Source organism: Felis catus, chromosome C1, assembly GCF_018350175.1.
Source record: "Felis catus isolate Fca126 chromosome C1, F.catus_Fca126_mat1.0, whole genome shotgun sequence".
Lineage (NCBI taxonomy): Eukaryota > Metazoa > Chordata > Mammalia > Carnivora > Felidae > Felis > Felis catus.
The window spans coordinates 124,179,634-124,196,110 of NC_058375.1; the positions used below are offsets into that span (position 1 = coordinate 124,179,634).

Genomic DNA, 16,477 nt, shown 5'->3' on the forward strand with positions numbered 1-16,477 from the left:
ATCCTGGACATATACAGACCATAAAGTACTCAACAGGGAAGAGATCTAATTAGTAATAGATGATTATTATTAAAAAGATTTTTGGCCCAAAAAATGTATAGTGGTTTCCACTGTAACATTATCTTAATTATGTTGACTTCATTGGCAAAATACACCCCTTTTGCACTAGTCGAAATGTTTTTTTCTCATTGTGTATTTTAGATTACTACCTTGGGTGACTCATGCTTTAACATCCTTAGTGTGAGAAATACAAACAAAATCTGTAATTAAAAAAAAAAAATAAGGAGAGAGGACTGTCTACCCTAGAGAAACCGGGACAACCTGAGGGGCCATAGGTGGGTGATTGCGAACTAGGGGAGAGAAAACGGGCTGTGTAGGCATGGAGAGGAGGGATCCCCTTCTGCAGAGAGACAAAGGGAAGAGAAATTGTGGCTGGGGAAGCATAGGACTGTATCTGGACAACACAAAAAACATCAGATCGGGATGGAGAGAGATCCCATCTGTAACTGCAGGTTAGAGGATCTCTAACTGCAGATCCCATCTTCGGACTGGGGTTGGTTGCCCTGTTCATGCACCTGGTGAGGAGGGAGCCACCTCCGGGTTCGGTGGCAGATCAGGGGCACGGTCCGCAGCAGGAGAAACCGGTCCCCTCCCCTGAAGTGCTGTGGCACAGGACAAAACCACCCAGGACCACATCAGGAGGCGCTTCCCCAGTACCGGGGTACACAGAGAGGGAGTTTAAATCCCAGCCAAGCACCAAGGCCACAGAGTCGGAGGAGTGAGACAGACAGCCTAGTCTGTGCCCATGGCATAGTAAGGACGGCTTCAAAGGAGTGATTTGGGACACCAGGTCGTGGAGGAGACACTGGGGGGTTGCCATTTTTCTCCCACCACCACCAAGGTGGGGGGTCTCAGGGAACTGACCTCGGGGCCCAGTGGAGGTGGGACCTGTCTACACCAAACCACGCCCCTCCAAGCCAGGTAACCGTGTATCTACTGGAGTGGGATAGACGTTGTGGAACCAGACAGACCCCCTCCTCCAGACCAGTGCTTCTGCATTGCCTGGATTAATTCTAGGACAATTCTCACTATATAGATATATTCTTCCTTCCATTTCTCCTTCTTATCTCTTCCCTCCTCTAGGCTGGTTACTATGGCTATTGGTTTGTTTAAATGGCCATATTTAATCCATTCTCTTGATACAGGTTCTTCTTTACATTCCTTTCTCTCTCTCTGGAATAATCAACCAGTACAGTTTCTCTGTCTGGGTAACTTTACCTTCGTTTCTTTTTCCCCTACCTCCTTAATTTCCTTTGTCTATCTCTGGATTAAGCCTTTTAGTTTCTCTGCCTGGTCATTGCTCATTTTTTCTTTTTCCCTGCCCCTGTCATTTCTGTCTTTGTGTGTGATCTTCCATCAGCACTGCCTCCACCCTGTTCTTTACTTGTAGCTCATGTTTCTGGTTTTTTGCTTTTGGATTGTTTTTAGTTTTTTGATTTTGTTGGTTTGTTTTATTGGTTTGTGTGTCTGCATGTTTCCTGTTTGTCTGTCTGTTTTCCTTTCCAGGGTTACTTCAAGGAACAAATCTAAGTACACCTGGTAGAGGGTCCAAAACATCACTACAAGTAGAGAAATAAAATAACCAAAGTCACAACACCAGAGAGCAAGTAACACTCTCCAAAAAACACTTACTGAAGGGCCAGGCCCAGGACAGTGTATGACCCTCTTTAATATAGCAGTGCTCACAGGTGCAGAACACATAACAAACTTTTAAAACTCATAAGGGACAGAAAACTAGCCAAAGTGATGAAACAGAAAAATTTTCCTCAAAAGAAATTCCAGGAAGAAATGACAGTTAAAGAATTGATCAAAAAAGATATAAGCAACATAACTGAACAAGAATTTAGAATAATAGTCATAAAATTAATTGCTGGGTTTGAAAAAAGCATAGAAGACAGCAGAGAATCTATTGCTGCAGATATCAAGGGACTAACAAATAGTCATGATGAATTAAAAAATGCTATAAATGAGGCGCAAAATAAAATGGAGGCAGCCACAACATGGACTGAAGAGGCAGAGGTGAGAACAGATGAATTAGAAGATAAAATTATGGGAAAAGAGGAAGCTGAGAAAAAGAGAGATAAAAAAAAAAAAAATCCAGGATCATGAGGGGAGAATTAGAGAACCAAGTGATTTAATCAAATGGAACAATATCCATATCATAGGAATTCCAGAAGAAGAGGAAAGAGAGAAAGAGGCTGCAGGTGTGCTTGAACAAATCATAGCTGAGAACTTCTCTAATCTGAGGAAGGAAACAGGCACTGAAATCCAAGAGGCACAGATAACTCCCTTCAGATATAACTTGCATTGATCTTCTGCACAACATATCATAGTGAAACTGGAAAAATACAAGGATAAAGAGAGAATTCTGAAAGCAGTTAGGGATAAACGGGGCTTAACATATAAGGGTAGACACATAAGGGTAGTAGCTAACCTATCTACTGAAACTTGGCAGGCCAGAAAGGAGTGGCAGGAAATTGTCAATGTGATGAACAGGAAAAATATGCAGCCAAGAATCCTTTATCCATCAAGCCTGTCATTCAGATTAGAAGGAGAGATCAAGGTTTTCCAAAACAAACAAAAACTGAAGGAATTCATCACCACTAAGCCAACCCTATAAGAGATCCTAAGGGGGACTCTGTGAGTGAAATGTTGCAAGGACTAAAATGTACCAGAGACATCACTACAAGCATAACCTACAGATATAACAATGGCTCTAAACCCGTATCTTTCAATAATAACACCGAATGCAATGGACTAAATGCTCCAATCAAAAGACATAGGGTATCAGAATGGGTAAAAAAAAAAAAAGCAAGACCCATCTATTTGCTGTCTACAAGAGATTCATTTTAGACCTGAGGACACCTTCAGATTGAAAGTGAGGGGATGGAGAACCATCTACCATGCTACTGGAAGTCAAAAGAAAGCTGGAGTAGTCATACTTATATCAGACAAACTAGACTATAAGTTAAAGGTTGTAACAAGAGGTGAAGAAGGGCTAATGCCCTAATTACAGGGTCTGTCCATCAGGAAGAGCTAACAATTATATATGTCTATGCACCAAATTTGGAAACACCCAATTATATAAAACAATCACAAACATAAGCAATCTTATTGATAAGAATGTGGTAATTGCAGGGGACTTTAATATTCCACTTACAACAACGGACAGATAATCTAGACAGAGAATCAGTAAAGAAACAATGGTCCTGAATGATACATTGGACCAGATGGACTTGACAGATATACTTAGAACTCTACATCCCAAAGCAGCATAATATACTTTCTTCTTGAGTGCACATGAAACATTCTCCAAGATAGATCACATACTGGGTCACAAAACAGCCCTCAATAAATAGAAAAGAACTGAGATCATACCATGCACACTTTCAGATCATAATGCTATGAAACTTGAAATCAACCACAGGAAAAAGTCTAGAAAACCTCCAAAAGCATGAGGTTAAAGAACATCCTACTAAAGAATGAATAGGTCAACCAGGCAATTAGAGAAGAAATTAAAAAATACATGGGATAAACAAAAATGAAAATACAACAAATTAAACCCTTTGGGATGCAGCAAAGGCAGTCTTAAGAGGAAAATAAATTGCAATCCAGGCCTATCTCAAGAAACAAGAAAAATCCCAAATACAAAATCTAACAGCACACCTAAAGTAACTAGAAGCAGAACAGCAAAGATACCCTAAACCCAGCAGAAGAAGAGAAATAATAAAGATCAGAGCAGAAATAAACAATATAGAATCCAAAAAAAAACAGTAGAGATCAATGAAACCAAGAGTTGGTTTTTTGAAAAAATAAACAAAATTGATAAACCTCTAGTCAGGCTTCTCAAAAAGAGAAGAGAGAGGACCCAAATAGATAAAATCACTAATCAAAATGGATTTATTACAACCATTCCCTCAGAAATACAAGCAATTATCAAGGAATACTATGAAAAATTATATGCCAACAACTGGACAACCTTGAAGAAATGGACAAATTGCTAGACACCCACACACTACCAAAACTCAAACGGGAAGAAATAGAAAATTTAAACAGACCCATACCTAGTAAAGAAGCTGAATCAGTTGTCAAAAATCTCCCAACAAATACCAGTCTTGGACCACATGGCTTCCCTGGGGAATTCTACCAGACATTTAAAACAGAGTTAATATCAATCCTCCTCAAGCTGTCCCAAAAATATAGACATGGAAGGAAAATTTCCAGACTCATTCTATGAAGCCAGCATTACTTTGATTCTAAAACCAAACAGATACCCAGCATCAAAAAAGAACTACAGGCCAATATCCCTAATGAATGTGGATGCAAAATTTCTCAACAAGATACTAGCAAATTGATTTCAACAGCATATAAAAAGAATTATCTACCATGATCAAGTGGGATTCATTCCTGGGCTGCAGGGTTGGTTCAATATTCACAAATCAATCAATGTGATACATCACATTGATAAAAGAAAAGAACCATATGAACCTGTCAGTAATGCACATTTGACAAAATACAGCATCCTTTCTAAATAAAAACCCTCAAGAAAGTCGGGATAGAAGGAACATACTTAAACATCATAAAAGCTATTTATGAAAAGCCCACAGCGAATATCATCCTCAATGGGGAAAAACTGAGAGCTTTCCCTCTGAGATCAGGAACAAAACAGGGATGTCCACTCTCACTACTGTTGTTTAACATAGTGTTGGAAGTCCTAGCATCAGCAATCAGACAACAAAATGAAATAAAAGGCACCAAATTGGCAAAGAAGAAGTCAAACTTTTACTTTTCACAGATGACATAATACTCTACACGGAAAAACCTGACAGACTCCACCAAAAGTCTGCTAGCACTGATACATGAATTCAGCATAGTCGCAGGGTATAAAATCAATGTACAGAAATCAGTTGCATTTTTATACACCAATAATAAGCAGCAGAAAGAGAAATAAAGAAACTGATCTCATTTGCAATTGCACCAAAAACCATAAAATACTAGGAATAAACCTAACCAAAGATGTAAAAGATCTGTATGCTGAAAACTATAGAAATCTTATGAAACAAATTGAAGAAGACACAAAGAAATGGAAAAAACATTCCATGCTCATGGATTGGAAGAATAAATATTGTGTTAAAATATCAATACTACCCAAAGCTATCTACACATTCAATCTAATCCCAATCAAAATTGCACCAGCATTCTTCTCAAAGCTAGAACAATCCTAAAATTTGTATGGAACCACAAAAGACCCCGAATAGCCAAACTAATATTAAAGAAGAAGACCAAAGCAGGAGGCATCACAATCCCAGACTTTAGCCTCTACTCCAAAGCTGTAATCATCAAGACAGCATGCTATTGGCACAAACACAGACATATAGACCAATGGGATAGAATAGAGACTCCACAATTGGACCCACAAAAGTATGGCCAACTAATCTTTGACAAAGCAGGAAAGAATAGCCAATGGAAAAAAGACAGTCTCTTTAACAAATGGCGCTGGGAGAACTGGACAGCAACATGCAGAAGAATGAAACTGGACCACTTTCTTACACCATACACAAAAATAAAGTCAAAATGGATGAAGGACCTGAATGTGAGACAGGAAACCATCAAAACCCTAGAGGAGAAACAGGAAAAAAACCTCTTTTACCTCAGCTGCAGGAATTTCTTAGTCGACACATCTCCAAAGGCAAGGAAATTAAAAGCAAAGATGAACTATTGGGATCTTATCAAGATAAAAGCCTTCTGTGCTGTAAAGGAAACAATCAACAAAACTAAAAAGCAACTGATAGAATGGGAAAAGATATTTCCAAATGACATATCAGATAAAGGGCTAGTATCCAAAGTCTAAAATAATTTACCAAAACTCCACACCTGAAAAAAAAAATCCAGTGAAGAAATAGGCAGAAGACATGAATAGACACTTTTCCAAAGCAGATATACAGATGGCCAACAGACACATGAAAAGATACTCAATGTCACTCATCATCAGGGAAATACAAATCAAAACCACACTGAGATATCATCTCATGCTGGTCAGAGTGGCTAAAATGAACAAATCGGGAGACTATGATGCTAGAGAGGATGTGAAGAAATGGATCCCTCTTGCACTGCTGGTGGGAATGCAAACTGGTGCGGCCACTCTGGAAAACAGTGTGGAGGTTCCTCAAATAATTAAAAATAGAACTATCCTATTACCCAGAAATAGCACTGCTAGGAATTTACCCAAGGGATACAGGAATGCTGCTGCATAGGGGCACTTTTACCCCAATGTTTATAGCAGTGCTTTCAACAATAGCCAAATTATGGAAAGAGCCTAAATGTCCATCAACTGACGAATGGATAAAGAAGATGTGGTTTATATATACAATGGAATACTACTTGGCAATGAGAAAGAATGTAATCTAGCCATTTGCAGCAACATGGATGGAACTGGAGGGTATTATGCTAAGTGAAATAAATCAGGCAGAGAAAGACAGATACCATATGTTTTCACTCATATGTGGATCTTGATAAACTTAACAGAAGACCATGGGGGAGGGGAAGGGAAAAAAAGTTACAGAGAGGCAGGGAGGCAAACCATAAGAGGCTCTTGGATACTGAGAACAAACTGAGGGTTGATGGTGGGTTGGGGAGAGGGGAAAGTGGGTGATAGGCATTGAGGAGGGCACTTATTGGGATGAGCACTGGGTGTTGCATGGAAGCCCATTTGACAATAAATTATATTTTAAAAAAAACGAATATGGATGAAAAAAAGGAGAGAGAGAGTGAATGAAGGCAAGAGTTTCTTGGATATAAATTGCACACTTAAAAAATTCCTGACCTTAAGGCCATATTATAGATTGGAAGGCATTAAGGTCTTCATGAATGTTTAAAGTGACAGCATTCCACTGAAATTTAATTCCAATCTAAATTGAGAATATTTACCTTTGATATAGAATATCCTATCTACATTGATAAAGTTATACAACAAAATCAAAAGCCAATTATCCACAAATGTTCATCTGTCACTGTTTTAAGCCTAACATTTTTCATTACATATTTATTTGGCTCTTGTATTTTTCAAGTTACTTTCTTTATGTCAATGAGAGTTAAAAGCCATGCTGGCTAAAGTTTTGCCAAATAAGCACAAAGCTAACCCTAGCTAAAAAAAATGTACAGCCCATGAATTTTTAAAAGTTCATACATAATATATCATAAAAGTAGGATGAATAATATAGGACATGGGCTTTAATAAAAAGCTCCTTGACCATTTCTCAGAGACTTTGAGATGTAATCAATACCCAAAAAGGTATCTTGGGGACAAAGTCAAGATTTATGATATTTTTGCCAAGAGTGACACTTTCTGCTTACTCTATCAGCTGGGGGACATAATATTGAATTTCAGAGAACACAAGAAAGGAAGGTATTTTTATCTGCCTGACAATGCTTCAAGGATGCGCTTTATGGTTCACTTGTGACATCATATTTGATGGAAGGAAAATAACCTGAACAAGCATTCTGAAGGCAAGAGGGAAACTCACATGAATCTCAACATCAGTTCGTGACTGCGTCAGACTTCGGCTTCTTTCCACGTCTGAGAGCAAATCTCCAGATGAAAGATCTAAGATGCGTGAGTGAAGTTTCTAGGTAAAAAGCAGAAATGTTGCACAGTGGTGATTTAATTGTTTGTTTCCAAATCCTGGCTTGGCCAGCTAAATCTCAAAGGAGTTGACATTTCTGGATTAGATAATACATGTCCTAACCCAAAACGTTTATTCTAGTTTATGAGCAAGCCATATGTATATATGTGAAAACTATAGCTTATAAATAGTAATCACACTCTCACTGTCTGTCAGTTGTGCTGGAAAGTATTAGTAGGAAAAAATATGTAGGAGGAAAAATGTGAATCATCCAATACACTCACTGGCTAGCATAAAAAATAACCTTCAATATTCACATTAGAAAACAATCACCATGTTAACCTTATTATGTTGAATCATGGTTAAAATCTGAGCAAATAATTATAAAAGTGACCTTATTTCTAAACAGCATTGATCTTGTAAAATCTTCCCTTGGATACATTTTAACTCAAAGTCATTAATGTCATCTGTTAGGAACAATTAATGTGAATAGAAAATAATTGCATCTGGGAGTTGGGGACGTGGAGGATTTTGCGCATTAATATTCACATGCTATTTGATTATATACTCAATTCTTTATTTCAGCTTTGCTTGGGAGGCCTGCTAAACCAGGGACATTTCACTATATTAATCTTTATACTAATTACTAAGGCTTTTCTGTGGACATTAAATTTGATCTGTTTAATTGCAAATACAATAAAACTCATGATTTATGTCTAATGTTTCTGCAAGGCTGATGACATTTTAAAATGGTACTTGTAGCCTGGTTTGTCTTGGTTACAACTTTTGTGACTTCAGACACTAAAAAATCGAATTGAGTAAGTAAATAATGTGGCTAGGCGTGCCTCCCTCACCTCTGAAAAGTTTTTCAATTACTTTTTCTCCCTGGAAAGGCCTTGCTGCATACAGATGTGATCCAGGAAATGTCTGAGCTTCTGTGTCACTAATTAGTGTTAGGATCATCTTAGAGTACAGGGGTGGCCCCACCGGTCACTCTGTTCTTGCAGATGTGCCATTGTCAGCAGGGACCCTAAACTCCACTAAAATGAGGCACATTCACTACGTTCTCCATTTGACTCCCCTCGGACTGAACTTGCATGACAGCCCCTATGTGTGTGGTTAGTTGGCCACTCAACAAACATGCCTTCAGCACCTGCTGGAGGATGAGCACTGAGGTAGAACTGTGCTGCATCCCTCAGCAGGAGGGCATATTTTCTATTATGGATCATTGTCCTCCTTCCCAGTGAAGCTCTAAATCACTATTTTCTTCAAATCAAAAAAAAAATAAATTTTTTAAAAATGTTTATTTATTTTTGAGAGAGGGAGAGAGAGAGGAAGACACATAATCCAAAGTGGGCTCCAGGCTCTGAGCTGTCAGCACAGAGCCTGATGCGGGGCTCAAACTTACAGACTGTGAGATCTTGACCTGAGCCAAAGTCAGATGCTTAACTGACTGAGCCACCCAGGTGCCCCTAAACTCTATCTCTACCCCCATAGTGGGGATTGGACTCACGGCCCTGAGATCAAGAATCACATGCTCTACCAACCTAGCCAGCCAGGCGCCACCCGCCAACCCCCCCCCCCGACCAAATTTTTTAATGTTTACTTATTTTTTAGAGAGAGATAGCACAAGTGGGGGAGGGGCAGAGAGAGACGGAGACACAGAATCTGAAGTAGGCTCCAGGCTCAGAGTTGTCAGCATAGAGCCCGATGTGGAGCTTGAACTCATGAACCATTAGATCATGACCTGAGCCAAAGTCAGATGCTTAACTGACTGAGCCACCCAGGCACCCCCACTGTTTGCTTTAGACAAATACTTGTGCTTTCCTCAATCTGTGTTTGTGGGGCTCCTTTGACCAAAAAGGGCATAAATTTTAAACCAGCTGCCTGTTATTTTGAAAATTCTAACTTTTTCAAAAGAGCTAAGACATCAATAGGTCACTAGAGTCAGGATGTTGTTTCTGTGCAATTTTTAGAATCCTTAGCTTGAGCTCCCTCTAGAAACTGAGTCAGCTGGGGGCAATAGTCATTTAATTCCCGGGACCTACCACAGTGTGTAATAGTAAGTAGCGAGTACCCAACTGATGCTTGTTGTAGTCTATAAAGAAAAAGATGTCTTTGTATTTTTTCTACCCACATATACATTTTAAAGATTGAGAGACTGCCAAAAGAATGATAATGTTCTGAGACATAAGGATCCATTTATCAATATGCAAACAGTCCAAGTTATAGGAAATGACATTCAAGAAAAGAAATGATGATTTTGAGTGGTATATCATGTGATATTGGGGAAGAGTCCTTCTAGGTTAGCTATCTGATGTAATTTGGTTCATGGTTGCTCTTCACTCCTTATCAAATATATGATGTCATCCTTTGCTTTCTGTGTGAATCTATGTATGTATAAATGCATCCTCCTAAATGATGTTATATTTTAGCAGTTTATATCCAAATGCTCACTTCCCCTCAATTGAAATTAGTAACATGGTGTGGGAGAGGGGGCAGGTCCTAGGACAAGGGGCCAGGTGATCTGAGTTCCAGCTCTAACAGTTTTACCAGATCTTGGGAATGTAACTGCATCTCTGTCTCCGATTCCTTGCTGAGTATGGAGGGATGGAAGTGGCTACTTAACCTACCCCGCAGGTAGGGAGAGGTGTTGCCATGGTTAGGAACAAAAACAGACAGGACAGTGTGCGGAAATTCACACAGCCTTACACCAATTACTGGTCAAAACTGAGAGTTGTTGGTAGGTAATTTCTTAAATGCTAAGGTACACATGGATCCTCTGTTGTTAGAGTTTCCACACATGTAAGGCAAATTTCCACATATGCAAATACAAATTGACTTGGGAAACAAAATCTATTTCTGTGTTAAGGCGGTAGTCAAGAAAATGGTGGGTAAATATCATCTTTTCACACAGTTTGCCTTAAATAACCAAGAAAGCTCAAAAGTCCATATATGTTACATTTATTTTTTGTTGTTGTTACATTTCTTATAAGAAGAATTTTTATGAAAGGCTTATATTTTCACATATGTATAGGTATATATAATACCCTAGTGAACATATTCTCATGGACACGCACATACAGGGTGTACAAGAGAATAAGCACATCACTTTTCAAACTGGTACTGTGATGTTATCTGTGCTTAGTAACGATCTTGGCATGGAACACCTGGGTGGTTCAGTCAGTTAAGCATCCAACTTTAGCTCGGGTCGTAATCCTGCGGTTGGTGAGTTTGAGCCCCACATCGGGCTCTATGATGACAGCTCAGAGCCTGGAGCCTGCTTCAGTTTCTGTGTCTCCCTCTCTCTCTGCCCCTCCCCTGCTCGCATTCTATCTCTCCCTCAAAGATCAATAAATAGTAACAATAAATAAATAAAGATCTTGGTGCAAAGTAGGTAGAATATAGGCATGGGGAATTCAATTAAAGTTATTGTCAGAAAGAGTATAACTGACAGGAGAATACTGTGACCTCTTGAAAGAAGTCTCCCTGCTTAGTTAGAGGGAAAATTCTCAGCACATACCTATCTATAGTTCATGTTCACGGCTAATGTCCAACTGGATAAAATCTCTCACCTGAAATAATTCAAACTTAGAATTTTTAACCTGAAAATCGAGAGGAATCTTGGATTGAGATGTGAGTTTTTAAATGTTTTAGACATGAGAGGTAGCAAGATTATTCAGTAGAGGTTTAAAATTGACCTCACATCACCTCTTATATTATCTCAGTAACTTAGATTCCACTTGGTGTTAGAAATACAGATTCCCAGCCTCACACATTTCCAAACCAGAGGTCAGTGAGATCTGTTTGCTCAAACGCTCCCTTTGATGGAGACAGTCTACCCCTCCCTTCCTTCCAGACTGGTATTATCCAGTCCCTCTCACTTTTGAGCTGATGCTTTTGTCTCTCTTCTCACGGCACACCTTTGGTGCTCCTTCCCACCCACCTAAAAACCTGCTCATACCTCAGGATTGCATTAAAACCCTACCTGTAAAGTTGTCTGTCATCAGTAGCCCATACTGGATTCCACACTTAGCCAGACCTGAGGGCCATGATGGCTGAATGGCTCCTGTATGTAGGGTCTATTTTCCTAACAGGGTGATCAGCTCTATGAGAATGCAGGTCAAGCCCTGTATTTCTGCTTTGTCCCTGTGGCAGGGACTGGCTAAGTGTCATGGAATGGATTTCCTCTTTTCTCTGGGCACATAGTTAGATGGCATTTCTCGGCCTCCTTTGCAGTGAGGTGTGGCCATGTGACATAGTTCTAGTCTGTGGAGTGTGAACCAAAGTGATGTTGTTCCTGGCCCAGGAATACCTTTGGTGTGTGGTGTGCTAGGCCCTTTCCCCTCCACTGGTTTGATGCAGCCAACTGAGCATAGCAATCTTGTAAACCATGTGTTAAAGATGGAGCCACCAGGGAGAAGGAATTTGTGTTCCTGAATTGCCGACTGAAAGGGTACCACCTAGGGACCAGAGATAACTTTTTGGACTTTCAATGAGGAAGAAATAAATGTGTACTGGGTTTGAGCCATTATTCACTTGGGGGTTTGCTATCATGATTAATATTAGCCTGGCTGAGATAGTCCTCCTCTGAGATAAGCAGTCTGTAACATACAGGATAGCCACTCCATCAGTCAGTCAACAAACACAGATTCACACACACACATACACACTACACATACAACACATACATAGTCACACGTGTATATAGGGTTAGGTCAGCAGGCCAAGGGGACTTCTCCCCCTGAGGACTTTCAGCTTCACAGGGAAAAGGCGTGCTTTCTGTCACTATGTAGAGACAGGGGTGGGGATTTATGTGATGTGCTAAAGTGTATTGCAATCCATAGTCAGAACACTCCCTCATGCCAGTATAAAATACCAAGCTCAGCTCTGGGGGGCCTGGTGATGCTGGGGTGGCTAGTGCGAGAACCACAGCAGGTCACTGATATTTGGTAGATGACCCTGTCTTGGGTCTGCCCGCAGTATGTTCTCCGCACGGTTCTGAATCTGTAATTCAAAGCAGAGAAATGTTCCCTTTGACAGACTGTGCCCAGGGCCAGCTGCTCTATATCTGGTGGGATGAGGGCAGAGTGGCCCCTTCAGAGCAGCAGATACTGATTTGGCAGCTCGCCAGTTAACGATGGTAGTGGAGACTGGACGTGGCGGTGCACTTGGGCCTTCAGAGCTGGGCTGGGGGACCAGTTTCCCTTTTCCTGTTTCTCTCCTCACTCACGGAGCTGCAGTTCTCCGGCGCTCAGTGAAGACTGTGCATTTAATAGAATTCTGCCTCTGGGTTTTTGCTGAGGATGGAAATGAGGTCTTCACTGTAAGGCCGCTGATTTCTGAGGTCAGGAAAGCACTGAATCCTCATTTAGTGGCACAAGGTGAGGGTAAAAAGTATATCTTTATCTGAGAAGTTTGGGCAGCGTGGGAAACCAGGCTGGAAACATCAAGTGGAGCAGGGTGATAGAGCAGGTTCTGCGTCCATCAATGTACTTCCTAACGTGTGAAAAGGAACGTGTGGGTTTGTCATGCCAAGATCTCAGAAGTTATTAACTCAGTGTAAGATGTGAAGAGGAAAGGGATTTTCTTCCTTTAGTCTGATTCAGTGGGAGAATTATTCTAGGCTTATAATCACTCATACAATTTATTCTCCCCTCTAACTATGAAAATCCAAATATCTGTAAAAAAGAGACGTTATGGGAGTGGATATGGTATACATCTGATTAATGGGTTCTACCAACATGAGTAATTTAGGCTCAGCAGCAGAGGTAGAAGTGAATTAGTGTTTTTAACGTGATTTGCCTCAATACCCTTGATTTACTTGACTTTGGTAGATACTACTGTGTGGATATCCAGAATTCTACCTCAGGCCTGTTGTATAGTCTCTCCAGAGTTGCTTTTTTCTCTCTGTGAAAAAGTCTCTCAGTTAAAGGGGATAGCTTCTGTGCCCACAATTCCTGACTTCCTGTTTTATTTATCAAGTGAAAAGGTCTGTTAATTGCCACACGAACTACTGCTAAACCTTCTTTAGTGACATTTCCCTGAATTCTGTTCACAATATGCTCCACCCATTTGAAGGTATCTTCTACTTTCAAAAGTGCATGGCAGGATATTTAGAAGACAGACGCAAGAATTTTTCAAAATCTGCCCCCTCACCATTGGCATCTTTAACTGTTCAGCATCCGGCCCACGAGATGGGATATCAGGGCGTCCTCCTCCCCTCCTCCTGCCTGCTCCTTTGCTGCGCACTGCTGCTCCCACTCTCTTGGCTAGCTGCTTGTTTGAACTTGGACTTTTTTAAGGGATCACCCTCACTTGCAAATCTAGTGGCCTGGATCCCGGGCTGATTTCTCGAGTGGAAGAACTCATTGCTTTTTCAGCTCCAGCTTTGTTTGCTGATCACCCTGACTCCACTTTGAAGAGCTCATCTCAACTCACAGCCTCCAGAAAGCTTCCTCGAGCCCCACTCCTGCTCCCTCAACTCAGCCCCAGGTTGGCCCTGGGGCTCCTGTTTCATCTCCTTTAATCCCACCACACGGGAAGCAAGTCTGGAGTGCACTATTATGAAAGCCTCTGAGCGTCTTTTGATACTCCTAACTTCAGACGATTTCCTGCAATTTCACCACCTTTCTGGATAGCCTCTGTTACAGGGGCAGAAAACACAAGTGGTGGATTTGGTATGTTTAAGAGACATGTTCTAAATATGGCTCTGAGCTAGACATAACCAGGTGAATAAGCTTTGTTCCTCCTGTTGGATAACAAGGCAATTTTCATAGGTATGTGTTGGCTCCGGAAGGAAGTTCAAAGAAATATCAATAGTGTGGAGACTGATTAAGATAATTTCTCCTTGGAAGCTTTACTCACCAGATTATTATCCAAAAAAAAAAAAAAAACCAAAACCAAAACCAAAAACAAACAAAAAAACAAAAACCAAACCAAAACAACCAAAAAACAAAGCTTTACTTTATGCACATACTTCGACTTAATATTTTTGCCATATTCAGGAAATGTGATTTTTCATCAGCCCTTCCAGATACCATCAGGAGAGCAGACCCCTGGTTCACATGTTACAGGTTTCATTCCATTTCATTAAGAATTTATTATAAAACAGAATATGACATAACTGTATATTATATAACTGAGTATAAATGATCATTTCTTAGATTCACAAAAATTTGAGCCTAGGACAAAATCTTTCTGGATAAGAGCTGATGTTTAATTAATTATGCCATTATTTCCATTTTGGGATACAAAGATAAAACATAATATCTGCATTCAGCCACCTTGCTGATGCGACAGAGTATGGTTTTCAAATGTTCTCCTGGAAGCTTTTTAAAAAACACTTTCACCAAGATTTGATCTCACTTCAGAGTCTGAAATTTTATCTCTCTTTTTTTTTTAACCATATACAACAGTTCTTGCTGCAATTATATTTTTCCCGACAACTTCTAGACTTGCCCTGAATATCAATCTTTAGATGCCCTGGGTACACTCTGTTTCACTCTGGATGCCTCTGTAAATGACATGGTCCTACATCCTCTTTTCTACTTCTCTGGGATCGAAGGTTATAAAATACTTTTGAAACAATTATTCCAGAGCTATATTCAAAACCTTCTTTAAGGGTCTCTGCTACCATGACAACCTGATTATCTGGTGGCTGCCTAAGGGAGCATTTGGGTTTGGTGACTAGGAAGTTCATTTGGGCACTTCTGCAGCTTAAACTGATGACTGGAGTATCTCAAATCTGTCCTGTCCTCTGAAACTCCATTAACAGTGCCCCGAGGACCCACAGGGTGAGAACCAGCAGGAAGATGAATGGAGATGAAAAGAGCAGACCTTGCCCTTGGGAACCTCCACTCTAATTAGTTCAACAAGAAGCATTTATGAAGCATCTACTGTGTACAGAGTCCCGACTATGAACTATGAACAGACTCAAGGAAGCTCATTAGTGGAGCCCACTCAATATCAATGAAGAGCCCACAGAGATGAGACAAAAAAAAAAAAAAATTCTTAAGGCAGAATATGCAAAAGAGATCATGGTAGAGTAAGGGTGATACGGAGGCAGAAGTGGGGAGGGATGGGGGTCAGCCTGGTAACACAGTTACATATGAGTAAGATAATGTTCTGTGTAATAAATGTTCACACAACAGGGGCTTAGTTCTCACTCTCAAACTTCCAAACCTCTTGGTCTCTTTATAGAAAACAACAACAAAAAAGATTCAGAAATATTTAATATGTAACAGCGAAGTGGCAGAATGTTGGGAGTGTAGGGTTAGGGGTTCCACAGCAGGCCACCTGTGGGCAGGTGGGGAGCCAGTTCCGAAGAGTGATTCACACTTGCTTGCCTGTGAATAATCTCAAGACTCTCTGAAGCTTTCCTTTTGTGTTCTTCCCTGACTCTGATCTGAGACAGGAAATGATTCAGCACAGCCTGAGCCTATTCTGGGATCTAAGAGATACAGAAGTGCGGTGAAACTTCCATTTTTATCACTAATTACTTTAACAGGTACTTTAATAAGTGCTTGCCAATTGCCCCTGCTGTTTTGTAAAATTATCTACACTGCATTTTACATTTTTAATCAAGCTTTATTTTTGAGAAGTTTCCTGGATTGCTGAAGCTTTTGCTTTTTACATGTAGGGGGACAAATTTTCCCTCTGATTTCATAGAACTAAAGAAATTAGGCAGGGGTCGGGGGTAGGGGGGGGACCTGGCCTGCTATTTTTACCAGGCCTATTGGAAATTATGGTGGTGGCCACTGGAGTCGAACACACCATTTCTTAGGAAGAAATGA

At 40.3% G+C, this 16,477-nt stretch overlaps 1 protein-coding gene across 9 annotated transcripts in view; it reads right to left on the reverse strand.

Moving 5' to 3' along the window:
* Positions 1 to 16,477, reverse strand: part of NCKAP5 (NCK associated protein 5) — a 974,188-nt gene that overhangs the window by 118,728 nt on the left and 838,983 nt on the right. For all 9 annotated transcript variants that reach the window (XM_045034779.1, XM_045034780.1, XM_045034778.1 and 6 more), the window contains one exon: positions 7,584 to 7,685. In XM_045034779.1, coding sequence (XP_044890714.1) covers positions 7,584 to 7,685 — 102 coding nt within the window. The remainder of the gene's footprint in view (positions 1 to 7,583; positions 7,686 to 16,477) is intronic.